Source organism: Erinaceus europaeus, chromosome 3 (genome assembly GCF_950295315.1).
Source record: "Erinaceus europaeus chromosome 3, mEriEur2.1, whole genome shotgun sequence".
NCBI classification, from domain to species: domain Eukaryota; kingdom Metazoa; phylum Chordata; class Mammalia; order Eulipotyphla; family Erinaceidae; genus Erinaceus; species Erinaceus europaeus.
Genome location: NC_080164.1, coordinates 16,007,336 through 16,024,229, shown reverse-complemented (window position 1 = coordinate 16,024,229; position 16,894 = coordinate 16,007,336). Strand labels below are relative to the sequence as shown.

Here is a 16,894-nt window from a genome sequence, read left to right as displayed (position 1 = left end):
TTGTATTACTAATATTCACTCTTACTGCATTCCATTTTTACAGCAAAGCTTGTATTATTTTATTCCATTATGAAGGAACAAAAACTTTTTATTTGTCTTAAATGTCTTAAGAATCGTGGTCCAGGAGGTGGCGCAGTGATAAAGCTTTGGACTCTCAAGCATGAGGTCCTGAGTTCGATCCCCGGCAGCACATGTGCCAGAGTGATGTCTGGTTTTTTTCTCTCTCCTCCTATCTTTCTCATAAATAAATAAAAAATCTTTTTTAAAAAAATGTCTAAGAACCTTAAGTGTTACCTTTTACAGTTTGATATGTAAAGTTATTATTTAGGTAGAAACAGGAATACTGAGGAAGTTCAAATCCCCACCCCCCACATTTTATAGGGCAAATGAAAAGGACTAAATGTGCTGAAATTGATGTGGAGACACCAGACTCCATTCTGGTTAACACAAATCTCCGAGCCTTGATCAACAAGCACACCTTCGCAGGCCTTCCTGGAGACTGCCAGCAGCGGCTGCTTTTACTACTTCCAGAGGTGGATCGACAGGTATGTTATTTCGAACACAGGTGGGTTTTGTGCCATTGCCAGGGATCCCTCACTTACTCCTTTAGAACTTGAGGGGGTTTTTTCCTATATTTTTGTTCATATTTTTAAATTTGTGATTAATAGTAGGTTACAAGATTATAAGATTACAGTTGTAGTTCCACACCGCACCCACCACCAAAGTTCTAAATCCCACCCTCCAACTTCCCAAGATCACCACCATGGTTGTCACAAGGCTTAGAGACAGTTTGCTTGCTTCTGTGTTGTTTGTTTGTGATGCAGGTTCATGTATCAGTTCTCTAGGTTGTACATATGAGTAAGCCATCCAGTAGTCATCTTTCATTTATTTTATTAAGCATAGTCACCTCTAGTTCCATCCATTTCGTCCCCAAGGACACAATATTGTCTTTTTTATTGCAGAGTAGTATTTCGTGGAGTATATATCCCATAATTTCTCTATCCAGTCATCTATCACTCTCTAGTCCAGCCCAACTTTCTATGATTTTTTCTCTCTTTGACTGCAGGAGAGGTGAAACCATCACTATTCTGTTATTCACAGAATTTCCCCCAGTGTCACTTGTGATTGTGCCTGAGTTCAAACTCGGGCCCTCCTGCACAGTGAAGTGTGCTCTGTGCTGGGTATGCTAGCTCCTAGCCCTGATGTGGTTTCTTCGTGCAGCTCTGCATGAGCACAGGGAAGAAACAGTCATCTTCCCTTGTCTGACAGTCTAAAATAAGTCAGATATTTCCTTGGGACTAGGGAGAAAAAGTAGATCTGATCATTCCTAGATACTGCTTTCCTTACCTTAGCACCTTTAGAGAAATCATAGTTTTCTGTTGGTGGTTTATTTTGCTGTGCAGAAGCATTTTGGGTTGATCTAGTCTCGTTGGTTGTTTTTTTGTTGTTGTGGGTTTTTTGTTTTTTGTTTGTTTTTTACTGTTGAACTTGATCCTTCAGAGACATTGCACATTGATAGGTGATTGGTTGAGAAATTGTGGTATAAATTTACAATGAATTACTACTCAGCTATAAGAAATGAGGAAATCCGGGTTTGGGCAGTGGTGCGTCTGGTTGGGTGCACACATCACCATGCGCAGAGACCTGGGTTCAAGCCCCACCTGGTTCCCACTTGCAGTGGGGAAGCTTCACAAGCAGTGAAGCAGTGCTGCACTCTACCTTACTTTTGCCTCTCAATTTCTCTTTTTCCTATCAAAATAAATAAGATAAAAAGAAATTTGGAAAGCCTTGCTTTTGGTTCATCTTAGGTGGAACTTGAAGAAATCTTACTAAATGAAATAAGCCAGAAGAGAAAGGATGTAAGGTTGATGTTAAGAAACAAGAAAGGAAAAGCAAAACACAAGAGTGAGGCATAGTCTGGGCATCGTCTGTTGCAGCCAGACCAAGGACATGGGGGGGAGGAGGAGGAGAGAGTTGCGTGGCATTGGGGACCCAGTGCACCGTGGTTGAAGGAAGAGTGTGTGCATCAGATAAAGGTTGGAGAGTCATACCCATGTGACATTGGCCTTGTAAAATCATTATTTCCCTAATAAAACAGCTTTAAAAAATCTTTTGACAAGCTGTCTCAAGTCAGAGAACAGATTGGAGTACTATATTTTTTTAATTGATTTAATCATGATCAACAAGACCGAAGGTTAAAAGGGGTACAGTTCCCACCCCCATTGGAAGCTTTCCTATTCTTTATTCCAAAAGAATCTATATGCATTTAATTTTTATAGAAACATACTTACAAACCAAGTGACTTACTATAGGCTAATTATTATTAATTTAATCTTTTTTATTTTGCCTCCAGGTTATCACTGAGGCTCACTGTCTACACTATGATGAATCCACTGCTCCTGGAGGCCTTTTTTTAAAAATTTTTTTATTAGGACAATGAGAAATTGAGAGAAGAGAGGAAGACAGGAGGAGAGAAAGATAGACACCTGCAGGCCTCGCTTCACCACCTTTGAAGCGACTCCCCTGCAGGTGGGGAGCCGGGGACTAGAACCAGGACCATATGCTGGTCCTTGCGCTTTGCGCCACGTGCCCTTAACCTGCTGTGCTACCGCCCGGCTCCCAATTTAATCTTTTTTTATTTTGCCTCCAGGTTATCACTAGGGGCTCAGTGTCTGCACTACGAATCCATTACTCTTGCTCCTGGAGGCCCTTTCTTTTTTTTTTTTTTTTAATTAGGACAATGAGAAATTGAGAGAGGAGGAAAGACACCTGCAGACCTGCTTCACCACTTATGAAGCGACCCCATTGCAGGTGGGAAACTGGGGGTTGAACCAGGATCCTTCCACAGTTCTTTGCACTTCATACTGTGTGCACTAAACTCGGTGTACTACCAGCCAGCCCCTGACACTTCTGTTTTATAATGTAGCATTATCTGCCACTTGCTTTTATTATCAGTTGGTGAGAATCCTTTGCATATAATTCAGAGTAGAGCTATCACATTACAAATATTCCCCCGATCATACCTGCAGCAAGTTAAAGTCCATAATATTCTTCTGAGTTCTCCATGGTTTGTGCTTTGACCCAGGTTGGTCCAGATGGTCTGATGAAGCTAAATGGTTCAGCCCTTAACAATGAATTCTTCACATCAGCAGCCCAAGGCTGGAAGGAAAGACTGTCGGAAGGCAAGTGTTCCATGTGTCTCCCCGAGTATTGATGCACTTGGCGCCACTGTGAGGACCCCTGTCCACTCCGAGCTTCAAATGGGCATTGGAGGAGTTCTGGAAGGCCCTAGAGAGGATGTTTCCATTGGGTAGACTTGTGATAGCTGTCTTCTTTGAAACACATGGCTGGACCTTTCTGGAGCCTGTGTAATCAGGTCTGGCTCCAGTTGGTGTCTCTCCTAAGTTTAAGGACTTCAAGTCAACTGGGTGCTAACAATCAAAAACCGAAATTTGACCTTCTTTCTTAAAGATTCTTGTATATCATTTCAGGTTAATGTCTAGGAATTGAAATAGTAGTAGTTGCCCTAATAAGCCGAGTGTGGAATTAAGAGTTTCTTACAGTATTGCCAATTACAGCTTGGTAAGTGGTGACAGAACCTCTGTAGATTATGACCCAAAGTCGCTGATGCTGACTGAAGTCTAAGAAAAGACTGTATAGCATGTCACATTGCACTCCAGCATTTCTGAGCCCTGACTGCTGCTCAGCCCAGTCACGTGTGGCATGTTAAATGCGTGGCCCTACCTCTGTGATTCTGTCTTCATCGATCTAGCATGGTGCCTGAGCTTTAGTTGTGTTTTAAGTTCCAGTGAGTGATTCCAATATGCAGCTATAATAAAAACCATTGGCTGCGCTTGTGTTTTTATTTCAAATATTACATTTGGTTTTTAATACTCAAATGCAAAGTAACACTTTAAAGTCCTGAAGTTATTTCTTAAGCTTAAGATACAGCTTAAAATGTCTGTGAGCAGCCGGTAAGCGCACGTGGCGCAAAGTGCAAGGACCAGTGTAAGGATCCCGGTTCAAGCCCCCAGCTTCCCACCTGCAGGGGAGTCGCTTCACAGGTGGTGAAGCAGGTCTGCAGGTGTCTGTCTTTCTCTCCCCCTCTGTCTTCCCCTCCTCTCTCCATTTCTCTCTGTCCTGTCTAACAATGACGACATCAATAACAACAACAGTAAAAAGACAACAAGGGCAACAAAAGGGAAAATAAAATTTAAAAAAAATTTTTTAAATGTCTGTGAGGTGATTTAAAATAAGTATATTCATGAGGAGAGCATCACGAGTGCTGTTCATTGCTTTCTATTTGTCAGATCTATTTGTGAGAACTAGAGATTGAACAGCTAATAGATAGCTCTATGGTTCCCTGCAGTTGTTAGCTTTTCTTTTAGAATATTTTGGTAGAGAGTCGGGCAGTAGCACAGTGGGTTAAGCACAAGTGGCACAAAGTGCAAGGATCAGCGTAAGGATCCTGGTTCGAGCCCCTGGCTTCCCACCTGCAGGGGAGTCGCTTCATAGGCGGTGAAGCAGGTCTGCAGATGTCTGTCTTTCTATCCCCCTCTGTCTTCCCCTCCTCTCTCCATTTCTCTCTGTCTTATCTAACAGCAACAACATCAATAATAGCTACAACAATAAAAAGGGCAACCAAAAGGAAATAAATATTTTTTTAAAAGAATATTTTGGGAAAGCGCACCCCCCCACACACCATTTTTGGTAAGTAGGCACTATCAGTGACTGCTTATTGATGTCCTTTACTTTTGGTTTTGCATGTAAGCAGTCGCTGCTGTGCCAGAGTCATGAGATGGTACTGTGCAGGGGCCAAGAACTTTGAGCGCTGTATGCAAGCAAACAGAACGCAGTGCTTTTTCCTCATTCTGTAGTACAGACTAAACAAAAGAGCAAGTGTTCTGCGGTGGATGCTGATAGCTGACTTCCTCTTTCCTTACTTTTGTGCTCACGACTGCAGTATCACCTGTCCTCTAACGCTACTCCTTCACATGTGTTTTAGTGGTGATCCTATTCCCAGGCCACAAAGCAGCCTACCAGAACATGCCACAGCTGGAGGTTCTTCTTTCAAATACAGGGTGGGATCTGGAGATACAAGCAAATGGCATAGTCAGAGCAGCTGGTTTCTGGCACGTTGTCTCGTTGCAATTCTAGAAAATGGGCTTCTGGCTTCTTCATAGCTTCCAACCTTTTTTTTTTTAAATTAGATGCCTTCAAACAGGGCTGACAGTTATTCATTATGCAATTAGACATAAAAGGTATAAAATAGCAGTTGCCTCAGAAATGTCTTTAAAATTACTTTTATTTGCTGAGAGCACAGGACTCAGCGGAAAATGAATAGCAAACCAAGGTTGGTGATAAGAGAAATCTGTAGGTAATGAGAAATTTGGAACAAGCGAGGCCGAGGTGCTGTGTTAAAAGGAAAGACGGGGGTAGGGGGAAGCACGCAGGTCACCTCAGTGAAACAGTGAGAGCGACATGGGCTGGTGTGCAGGTATTCTCTTTACCTAAGGCCTCTTAGGTAGTCCCTTGCATAAGTGAAGTGTTTGGGGGAAATGCTCATTACTTCTGCTCAGTATTGTTCTCATTCCAGCATGACTCTTTCATGACTCACAAGTAGGTAAAAACTTGTAAACAACACTTCTCTACTGAATCTCTTTTGGGGGCATACATTACAGGTGAGTTTACACCTGAGATGCAAGTGAGGATTCGACAAGAGACTGAGAAAGAGAAAAAAGTGGAGCCGTGGAAGGAACAATTCTTTGAAAGCTACTATGGTCAGAGGTAACATCAAAAGACAGTTTCTGTAACTAAATGTTAATTCCTACATAGATGTTATGTCCATCTCATCACCTTTCCAGAAAATCTGGTCTTCAGTTTACTTACGTCTATATTTTAATTTCTTTACTAATGATTTAACATGGTATTATAATATCTTAACTCATTCTTCTTAACAGTGAATATTTTAACTGATTTTTTTCTTAAAAATTAAATAAAAAGATTTGCTTATTAATAGGCTAAAAGAGAAAGAGAGAACACAGAACATCTCTCAGGCATATGCAGTGCCTAGGAGTGAACTCAGGACCTCATGCCTACAAGTCCACCACTCTTATCTACCTTCTCCCCTTTGATTTAATTTTAAACTGGAGAATATTACCCCCTTTTTGTTTTCGTAGATTGGTTTTTCTCTCAGTAACTTTATCAGGTGTAGTACTAAGGCTTTGACTTGTTTATCAGAGCACTGCTCAGCACTTTGAGCTCTGCTCTAGAAATCAAAGTGAGTAGATCATCACTACAGGGAGCAGTTAGCCCACTAGCATTCACTTCCTCTGTTAGACATACAGACCATATTCCTTTCTGTACATCTGTTTTCAGCTATTATTCCCAGCTTTTCTTGAGGTCTGTCTTTTCCTACTGTTCAGTTTTGTTCTTGACCAATCTCAAGAGATGTATTATTTGAAGTTATCCAAAAAGCGTACATAGTTTCTGCCTGTTGCACCATATTCTAAGGCATTATCCCTAATAGGTCCCTGTAGTGACCCTACAAAATAGCCCAGCTGTTAACCAGGCCACACTCTGGTTGTACCCGTTGGCTTGTACACCCTAGGCTGGCTCAGAGTCGTTTTCAGAGTTCTAGGGCTATACCAGGTGGAATTTAACCTTGCTTTCCAAAAGCTCAGGGCTGCGGTTGTCAGTCTCTGGAGAACGCTGACAGCCAGCAAGCACTCCTGTTGCCTCAAGAGTCCCTGAGATCTCTTGGGCCAGCCTTTCTGCTGCTACTGCAGTTGAGACCCGCAGCCCCGGAGAATGGCTCTGAGCCTTCATTCTCTAGCCTGTGTGTAGTGTGCGATACCAGCTCTAGACATTGCCACTTTGGAAACAAGTTGTAACTAACATCAGTGACTTTTTACGTGCCACTTGAGTGCTATTCTAAGTACTCATCATTCATGAACTCTAAATCAGTTGCTTTAGCTTCAGCACATTGTCAGCTCCCTGTGTTTAAAGAAACTGAGCTGAGATACAGAGGAGCTAGTCATTACATGACATCATTACCTGAGCCAGCATTTGAATCCAGTTGCCCGACTCCAGAACCTTTACTGCTGATACGGCATAGCCGGCTTACAGGGAGCACGTGCTGCGTGCGTGTCGGGCTCTGGACATTGCCATATCCCACTGTCTCCTACTGCCTTCAGTGACACGGACCATTTCTCAACAGGAATATTACTTTCTTCTACTTTTTTTTTTAGTTCTGGCCTGAGTCTTGAGGAGTCAAAGAAATTGACAGCTTCACCCAGCGATCCCAAAGTAAAGAAGTCTCCAGCTGAGCAACCAAAATCCATGCTTCCTTCAGAGGCCTCTCCTGTCAGTATCGTCCCAGCAATTCCCCCGTCGGAGTCTAAAGAAGAAGTCATGCAAATACTGTCCCTGGTTAGAAAAGAAGAACCCCGAAGCCAAGAAAAAATTCCCTCAAGCCCCTCCACCCCCCCAAACCCCTCACTTTCCCCAGCCAGCCATACTAAGGAGCTTAGCAACATCCTTGCTGCCAAGTGCCCAAAGGCTGAGGGTCTCCTGGAGCAGAAGCCAGTTGCTCCTGCCGAGGAGGAGTCTGAAGCAGAGAATCATCTCACGACTGCTGCTGACTCTAATGAAAACAGAATCCAAGAAGCTTTAGCTACATCCCCAAGCAAACCCACTATAGAAACAGGCGCACAGGAGACCACCAGGAAAGAGCCTCCGGCCACTCCCACTCAGCTCATCCCGGAAAGCCTCAAGAGGAAGTCTCTCCCCCAAGAAGAGCCCCCAACGAGCTCGGAGAAAAGGCCACGGGTGGCTGAGAATCCGCAGCAGCAGCTGCCACCGCCGCCATTTCCAGTCTCGCCACAGCCCTTTCTCATTAGAGGGAACGCGGTCCAGGTGCGAAGGGTACCGCCTCTCAAGGTAAGACTGTGGGAAGGGTGGAGAGAGATGTGGCTGACACCAGGGTGTTGGGCGCAGATAATACATTTCAGTTACTGTGTGGTAATTCTTAATGCAGCCACAGTAGGATATATTGGTAATAAGCACATAACTGGGGTCGTGAATATTACTGAATAAAGTGGCACGTGGAACTTCACCCCCCCTCCTCCCCATATTGCCTCCAGGGTTATCTCTGGGGCTAAGTGCTGGCACTTCAAATCCATCTCCCCCAGTGGGCATTTTTACACACACACACACACACACACACACACACACACACACACACACACACACACACACGTTTTCTATTACACTTAATAGGACAGAAAGAAATTGAAGGGAGGGGAAATACGGAGAGAGAAACCTGCAGCCCTGCTTCACTGCTCCCCGCAGGTGGGAGTCAGGCTTTGAACCTGGGTCTTTGCACATGATGATATATGCACATGGCCTCCTGCAGCATCACTCTTTGCAGTCTGTCAGGGGAGCTTCACAAGTGGTCAAGTAGTGCTGTGCGTGTCTCTCATTCCTTCTGTGCTTCTTCCTCAATTTCTCTCTCTACCCACTAAAATAAATAGAAATAGTAAAAAAAATATATAAAAAAACTGTCATTCCTGCAGATTTTTTTTTTTGAATGTTAGTGCCTCCTAGGATTATTTCTTTCATTTTTTCATTTTATTTATAAAAAGGAAACACTTAAACTCCACACAATTCCCACCACCAGAACTCCGTATCCCATCCCCTCCCTTGATAGCTTTCCTAATCTTTAACCCTCTGGGAGTTGGACCCAAGGTCATTGTGGGGTGCAGAAGATGGAAGGTCTGACTTAGAGACAGAAGTAGGGAGAGAGATGGAGAGAGAGAGAGAGAGAGAGAGAGACGTACAGTCCTGCTTCACTACTCATGAAACTTCCCCATCAGGTGGGGACTGGAGGAAGCTTGAACAACATGGGTCCTTGTGCATGCTGCTGTGTGTACTCGACCAGGTGTGCCACGGCTAGGCCCCATCTTTCCTGCAGATCTTTATTTGTGTTTGAAAAAGATCTCTGCATATCTAACTTAAACCACATTTGCCCTTGCTGAATCTTCAGATATGTAGAGAAATAACTCTGTCTTATGTGACAGAACTAGGAGTATGATAATGCACTTGAAGAGGCCGCTGTGTGATTAAGAGGTCACCCCTTTGTGGCAAGAGCCATGCTTTTTTAAAAAAATGTTTGTTTATTCGCTTTTGTTGCCCTGTTTATTGTAGTTATTCTTGTTGTCATCATTGTTGGATAGGACAGAGAGAAATGGAGAGGGGGGGGAGAGAAAGAGACACCTGCAGACCTACTTCACCACCTGTGAAGTGACTCCCCTGCAGATGGGGAGCCGGGGGCTCAAGCAACCAGGATCCTTATACCGGTCCTTGCGCCTTGCACCACATGCGCTTCACCTGCTGTGCTACTGCCCGGCTCCTGAGCTGTGCTTTTTTAATTGCACTGTGCTTGGCCCTTTTCTTCCTGCCATGTGTTCTGTAGGTCTAGAACTATCTGTATCGCCTGCCTTTCAAAGGAAATGTGTGTGGTTGTCACAGATTACCGCTGACTGAGAACAGTCAGTAAGACAGACCAGCCCTGCTTCACTCTGCTGCCTCAGCTATGTCATTACGCTCCGTTATAGTCTTCCGTTGCCCTGTTCATATCCAATAGCTTTGTCTATTTCATCGTTCTCAGTGCTTAGGGACTGAATCTCCAGTAGTGAGCCCTTTAAAGCCCAGTCAGGGAGTCGGGTGGTAATGCAGTGGGTTAAGCACAGGTGGCGCAAAGCGCAAGGACTGGCATAAAGATCCTGGTTCAAGCCCCCGGCTCCCCACCTGCCAGGGAAGTCACTTCACAGGCGGTGAAGCAGGTCTGCAGGTGTCTGTCTTTCTCTCCCCCTGTCTTTCCCTCCTCTCTCCATTTCTCTCTGCCCTATCCAACAATGACGACATCAATAACAACAACAATAATAACTACAACAATAAAAAACAAGGGCAACAAAAAAGGAATAACATATTTTAAAAATAAAAATAAATCAAAAAACTCAATCACATTTTTACTTCTGGTATAGCAGTGTACTAGTGTTTGGGCAGAGAGGGATGGTCCCTGGAAACAGCCTTTCCTGCTGTCTCCATGCTTGCCCAAGTCTAGAAGTTTAATTTTTTTAATTTTAATTTGTCAGTGAAGTTTTGTTGTTTGAAGTGAAAACTAAACTCGTGTCCGCTTTCTTTTAGATCCCGGTCTCCAGACTCTCCCCCATGCTGTTTCCTTCATCGCAGGTCTCTCCCAGGGCTCGTTTCCCAATCTCCATCACTAGTCCTAACCGAACCGGAGCCAGAACCCTTGCAGACATCAAGGCCAAAGCCCAGCTGGTCAAAGCACAGCGGGCAGCTGCCGCCGCCGCCGCTGCCGCCGCTGCCGCCGCCTCAGTTGGCGGAACCATTCCAGGACCTGGCCCCGGAGGTGGACAAGGCCCAGGAGATGGTGGAGAAGGCAGATCTGCCAGAGCAGGGAGTCCCCCCTCAGACAGAATCGGTGAAACTGGAAAGGGCCCCACACTGGAATTGGCAGGAACTGGAAGCAGGGGAGGTACGAGAGAGCTTTTACCCTGTCGCCCAGAGACTCAGCCCCAGTCTGAGACCAGGATCCCAGGCCAGGCACAGCCTCCTAGTGGCCCTGGAGCACAACTACAGCAAACCCCCTCAGTGCCTCCAGCCTCTGCCACCGGTAGAGCATGTACAAGTGCCCCTTCACCAGCCCACCCTAACGTAGCCTCACCAGCTTTAGGGAAAGCAGATAATGAAAGCCTGAATCCCCCCAGGGCAGCAGCCAGAGTGGCCCCTCTCAGCCTCCCACAAGGGCCCAGTAGTTGCAGGCAGGAGAAAGCACCTTCCACCCCGACAGACCCTGCTCTCCTCTCAGATGCCTCACCTGCTCATTTCACAGCAGAGGGCCCAGTGGAGACCAAAGCAGGGTGTAGTCAGAAGATCTCCGGCCTGTCAGTCTCGGCAGAAACAAGTGCTACTGCTCCAATGGACATGGATCCCTCCCCTTTCACATCTCCCTCACCAACAGCCACTTTAGCAAAACTTGCTGTCCCCCAGGTCAGTGTGACCACAGCACCAACCACTTCAGCCCTACCCTCCAACACTTTGCCAGCAGCATCTAGCCTTAAAACCCCAGTAATGTCTTCAGATCTCAACGGACCCATTTCAAGGCCAAGCTCTAGTATACCTGCTAATAATCCTCTGGTCACTCAGCTGCTACAGGGCAAAGATGTTCCCATGGAGCAAATCCTGCCTAAGCCTCTCACCAAAGTCGAAATGAAAACTGTCTCACTGAGTATAAAAGAGGAAAAGGGGGGGACAGGCACCAACATGACCGAAAATAGCTCCAGTGCGGACGTTCACGAGAGGCAGTTCCATCCAGCCGCACAGCCTCTCAGTAAAATGTCACAAAGCAGGCAACTCCCCCCGGTTCCAAGACCCTTTCCACGTTTTTCAGGAAAGGATCTGAGGGACGCTCCCATTGACACACACCAGTACCAAGAAGGACTAAGTAAAGCATCCCAGGATCAGATCCTTCAGGCCCTCATGCAGCGGGTTCAGATGCCGAGTGTCTTCTCATTTCTGCAGCCCCCCCAGTTCAACTTCACTCACTCAGGTTTCCAGGTAGAAGACGTCTCCATGAGCCACAGGTTCATGCTGGGCTTCACCGGCAGGAGGACATCCAGGCCTGCAATGGCAGGTCACTACTTACTTAACATTTCCACCTACGGCCGCGGTTCAGAGAGTGTGAGGAGGACCCACTCTGTAAACTCTGATGACCGCCTTTGTCTAAGCAGCCCCCACGAGGCCTCAAAAACGGGGTATCCCGAGTGTAGAAACGCAGCCGATGACAGCAGCAACAGAGACGAAGACTCTGGGGAGGAGAGCGCTGGCGATGAGCAGGAGTCCGTCCTGGTCAAGGAGGAGCCCCAGGCGCCCCAGGCTGCCGGCAGGTGTGAAGCAGGCTCAGGACCCCGCAGCGGAGAACCCCTCTCCAGTGCCGAATGTTTAGTGAAGAAGAGCGTGAAGGCCGAGTCGCCCATGCGTGAGCAGAGCATTCTGAGCAGAGAGAGCTGCTCGTTCACCAGGGGTCAGATGCTTGACGATAAGACCCTAGCCAGAGATTTTATTCAGGCAGCACAGAAGCAGATGGCTCATGCAGTTCGAGGCAAGGCCATGTGTGGCAGCCCCGAGCTTTTCACGTCCACTGCTCTTCCCCTTCCTGCAGACAGCCCCACCCATCAGCCCGTGCTCCTCCCACCGCTGCAGACCCCAAAGCTGTACGCGAGCCCCACACAGATGGGCCCCAGCTACAGAGGCACGATCAATGTTTCCACCTCGTCTGACATGGACCATAACTCTGTTGTTGCGGGGATGCCCGACTGCAGCCCGGTAGCGAGCAACGTAGGCGATGTCATGTCCTTTTCGGTGACTGTCACCACCATCCCTGCCAGCCAGGCCATGAAGTCCAGCAGCCACGGCCAGAGCATTCCCGTGCAGGCCTTTCCTGAGGAGAACAGCATAGAGGACGCACCTTCGAAATGTTACTGTCGGTTGAAAGCCATGATCATGTGCAAGGGCTGTGGGGCCTTCTGCCACGACGACTGCATCGGCCCCTCCAAACTGTGTGTCTCTTGCCTTGTCGTGCGGTAACAGGCTGCTGCAGCCTGTGGGATCACAAAAATGAACACGTAGGTTTCGGTTGTCTTCAAAGACAAATGTCATTTAATCAGGAATACAGAGCTTGGATCTTACATTCTAGAAGAAGAGCACCTTGTGTAGTAAGTCTAAGTCAGGCAAGCCTTTGTGAATTTGTGACAAGTTTGCACTTATAAAATCATGTAAATATGTCACAATTTTGTTTTAACATTATTTTTCCAAGTCTTTAGGTAATAATGTATTAGTTTGAATTCAAATTTATGTTCCACTTCATGTGACCCTGAGGAAAGTTTAATGTCATGCCTAGTAAAAGGAAGCTGTCTCCCTCCTGTCCCGTTTTATGAGGCTAGGAAAAGGGAGGAATGACGGAATGGTCAGAAGAAATGACCGTGTTGATTATGTCTTGAGAATAGGACAGCAGGCTGCATGGAGAGTATTCAGCCATAGCGGGATTTGGATTCAGGATTTACTCAGTCCCTTTACATTATATGGACTCCTTTCAAGTTCCCATTTTAGAGAAGGTTTATTGATTTCAGACTCTGGAAGCCCCGGCTTGGCTCTTTGCTCGCATCAACCAATACCAGGCACTGGATAGGCACTTGGCTCGCTGTTGGTGGAGCCCTGCTGCACCCTTGTCCCACTCCCCTTCCCAGAGACAGGAACATGATGCCTCACCGGCATGTGACCATAGCTTGTGCCGGGCATTTCCAGCAATAACACCCATGTGTTCCGTCATTCATGGGAGCTCCCAGGCAGGTATGAAGGACCAGTATGGAACTAACAGAAAGCACCAGTGGTGTGGTGTTTCAGGCCTCTTTTGTGTCATTGCACAAGGGAAGTAAAGTTAGCAGAAACTGTTCAAATGAGCATAACACTTTTGGAAAAACAATTTCACCTCCAGAAATAAAGCAGCCTCTCCTTTCCACCTCTCATCCAACCCTTTACTTAGGCGCTGCAGTCATTCACGTGTCGCTCCATCCAGGAAGGCAAACTCCTTCATGCTGCAGAAGCTGCCAGACAGCTGAGCTGTATGGTCAAAAGCCCGCTCTATATTAATTTAAACATGCGCAGTGAAAGCACTTTCTGCTTAGGAAGTATGCCCCCGTTTTGAATTGCTGCTCTGGATGCAGTAAATTGCTGTTGTGAAGGTTCAGTGAATGACTCGGGGGCATCTAGAGAGGAAGAGGAGTTAGCTCCATAGTTGGTGGTGGTGGTTGTTTTCCAAGTCCTATACCTAGTGACTGAAATTTTGAATACATGTATTTAGGTCATGGTTAATGAATAGTAATCTACAACTTAGCAGAATTTGCTATTTAAAAAAATGGGGTTTGTCAGCATGCATCATTTCGCATTGGGTTTTGTCTCCTCACTTGAAGTGTGTGAAGTAAAACTGTTAGTGCGATCTAGTGCAGTTGTGGTTGTACTAAGTACTTAGGATGTGATAATTCTAAATATACAGCAGCTTACACTTGTCATTTAAGTGGAATTCCATGTGAGGAGAAAGGGGTCATCTTTGCTTTGCCGCTGTTCTGCCGCCCATCCCTCCCCACCCCCAGTCATTTGCTGCTGCTTTCAAACTCCATAACTTTCGTTGGTTTGTATGTTGTGTGTCCACGTTCCAAGACAAGTATAGGATTCATATCTCTGTTCTAGCTTCATTCAAGACGTTATGATGTCCTCCCAGCTCTCCTCTCCCTTCAGCACACCCATAGCTAAAAGGTGTGTGGAGGCTGCAGAGGTCCAGGGAGAAGAAGGAGCAAGTTCACTGGCCAAGACCCCCAAAGGAGTAGTTCACTGACTACTCCAAGGGGAAGCTAAGATCTGTCGCTGGGCAGAATCCTTGCCCGGCCTCCTCACTCCTCACATTACTGTCTGAACTGAGGGCTGGTCTGCATGCCAGAGGGCGAAAGGCTCATCACCAGTTTGAGTTGATGAAGGTGATATTTCTTCTTCACACCTTTCCTGTCACAAAGTCTCTCCTCCTCGGTTCCCTTCGCCCGAGGATGGGCAGACTAGCCAGGAAAAGAGGAAAGGCATCAGGGATTTTCAAGACCATTTTGAGAGCAAACCATATCGTGCCTCTTCATCCTGACCCAGGTTCTTACAGATTGGTCCTAAGCGTTACTATTCACCAGATTCTCTTAATAGGAAACACCCAGCTACTAAAATGTTTGCATTTGTGAATGCCCCTAAACCAGTCAACTAGGTACACTGGCTCAGTATTGACCAAATGAGAGAACACTTAGGATCTTGTAGATGATAATAAATCGAATATAATTTACTCACCAGTTTGTTTCAAAACAAACTAGAAACTCGTTTGTCTTACAAATTATATGGGGGAGGGGGGATTGCAATTTGGCCCTTCTGAAAGTGAAGCAGCAGGATTAGGATGATCCTTAAATTAACAGACCATGGTACTCCTGTACCTTCCAGGCAGTTTTTGTCTTAAATTTTCAGTTACTTGACTTTTCAATTCAGTCTGAACTGTCTCTTAACAAGTACTAAGCTTATTTTGATGATATTAAGTTGCACTATTTCTGGTGACAAGCCAGGCGTTAGGCCTGGCATGTTTGCCTCCAGTGTGTGCTTGGGCCTCCCAGTACCTCCACTGTGGGTCCTGTCGGGGAGAGAACACTGGCGATGTCTCATCTCAGTCTTAGGAATGTTCTAAGTTGACCCAGAGAGAAGACGCTCTGACTCTGTTCTTAACTCCATTAAACTGAAAATAAAGCCAAAAAAACCTGGAGTCACTTGCCCTGTTTGTACGACATAACCCTGTGCTCAAGATACTGGCGCTACCTGTGGTGTCCTCACACAGCGTTTTCCACAGAAAGATTTGGTAAACAGGAAGCTTTTCTTGTACTAGGCGAGGCATACTGCACTACTTGAATCATAAAGCACACATGCAGAGGTGTTTTTAGGAATTATCTCATTTAAATAAATAGCCAAAGGATGAACCTCACTGCCTTCCCGGTGAAGGTGCAGATTCATCCCTATTAGTGACCCGACAGGAGCCATCTAACTGTTACCTTCTTTAAGGGATTCCAGCGAAATCCTGAGGGGTCTGTCACTTCACCATTTATTTCCAGGAGGCACTTGTCAGTGGGCAGTTCCAGGGCTGTTTTCTCTGTGACCTGGAGTCTTCACCACACAGCAAGGGGGAGAAAGTCTCCCCAAGATATTACAACAACGTGCTAAGTGAGACACTTGGCCAAGGGTCATTGTCAGCTTGACTGATACAGTAGCCCAAAGAGACTTTGAGAAACATGATGACAGGCGGGATCCCCGCTGCCGTGTTTCTATACCTAGATACCTATTGACTGACAGAACAATGGGTGAAGCATTTCCTGAAGTTTGAAGTGCAAGCTTCATAGATTCTTGGTTACTTTATTTTTTTTAATGCTTTACATTTGATACAACTATTAAAGATCAATTTTAAAAATAGCTTTCCAGTAATATATTTTAAGTAATATATATTTTAATATCTATGTAAAAAGTGACAGTGGAAGACTGAATTTCTCATATGTGGTATGTTCAGTGCAGGACCTCACTGTTAAGGCACAAATTATTTCAAAGGAAGTTAAAGATGCTCAGACTATTTCAGTCAAAAAAAAAATGCAATAAGGGGGATAGTTTTGGAGTTTTTATTTATGAGAAAGCTGACTGGCTGACCACAAGCTGTTCTCTTCCCTTCTGGCTATAAGGTTTGTACAGACTGGCTTGGTAAATGCTAAACTTTTGTGTCTTTTGCCTTTTTAAAGGAATTGTTAACATTGGAATTGAGGGTATGTACAGAGAAGTTGGTGTCAGCACCATTTAAAAAGTCATATTTTTTCACAGATATAGAGAAATCATTTTACATAAGAATTTTAAGTATTTGCAATAAATATATGTAAATAGATTGTATGTATTCATATATTCTTATTTTTCATTTTATTATTAAGAAAATTAAAGTGAAAATAAAAACCTTGGAATTTGTGGTGAATCTCGAGGTCTGACACCCATCTGAGAGTGGGGTGGGGAAGGACCCTCAGCTGTTGCCTTACACTGTAGGAAGATGACTACAGAGTGTATGGGAGAGTGTAAACAATGAGTTTGATGATGAATCAAAATAGTGCGTTTCAGAACGCTTGCTAAAAAAAAAAAAAAAAAACTCCTTTGTCTTTGTTTTCCCCCAGAACTGTTATAACCACCTGTTACGACAAATGTAAAA

At 45.3% G+C, this 16,894-nt stretch overlaps 1 protein-coding gene across 3 annotated transcripts in view; it reads left to right on the top strand.

The window, feature by feature from the left end:
- ASXL2 (ASXL transcriptional regulator 2) overlaps positions 1-16,666 on the top strand; it is a 133,443-nt gene extending 116,777 nt beyond the window's left edge. For all 3 annotated transcript variants that reach the window (XM_060186685.1, XM_007516745.3, XM_060186686.1), the window contains 5 exons: positions 382-545; positions 3,086-3,182; positions 5,682-5,787; positions 7,251-7,941; positions 10,210-16,666. In XM_060186685.1, coding sequence (XP_060042668.1) covers positions 382-545; positions 3,086-3,182; positions 5,682-5,787; positions 7,251-7,941; positions 10,210-12,675 — 3,524 coding nt within the window. In that variant the 3' untranslated portion in view covers positions 12,676-16,666. The remainder of the gene's footprint in view (positions 1-381; positions 546-3,085; positions 3,183-5,681; positions 5,788-7,250; positions 7,942-10,209) is intronic.
- The last annotated feature ends 228 nt before the right edge of the window (positions 16,667-16,894 follow it).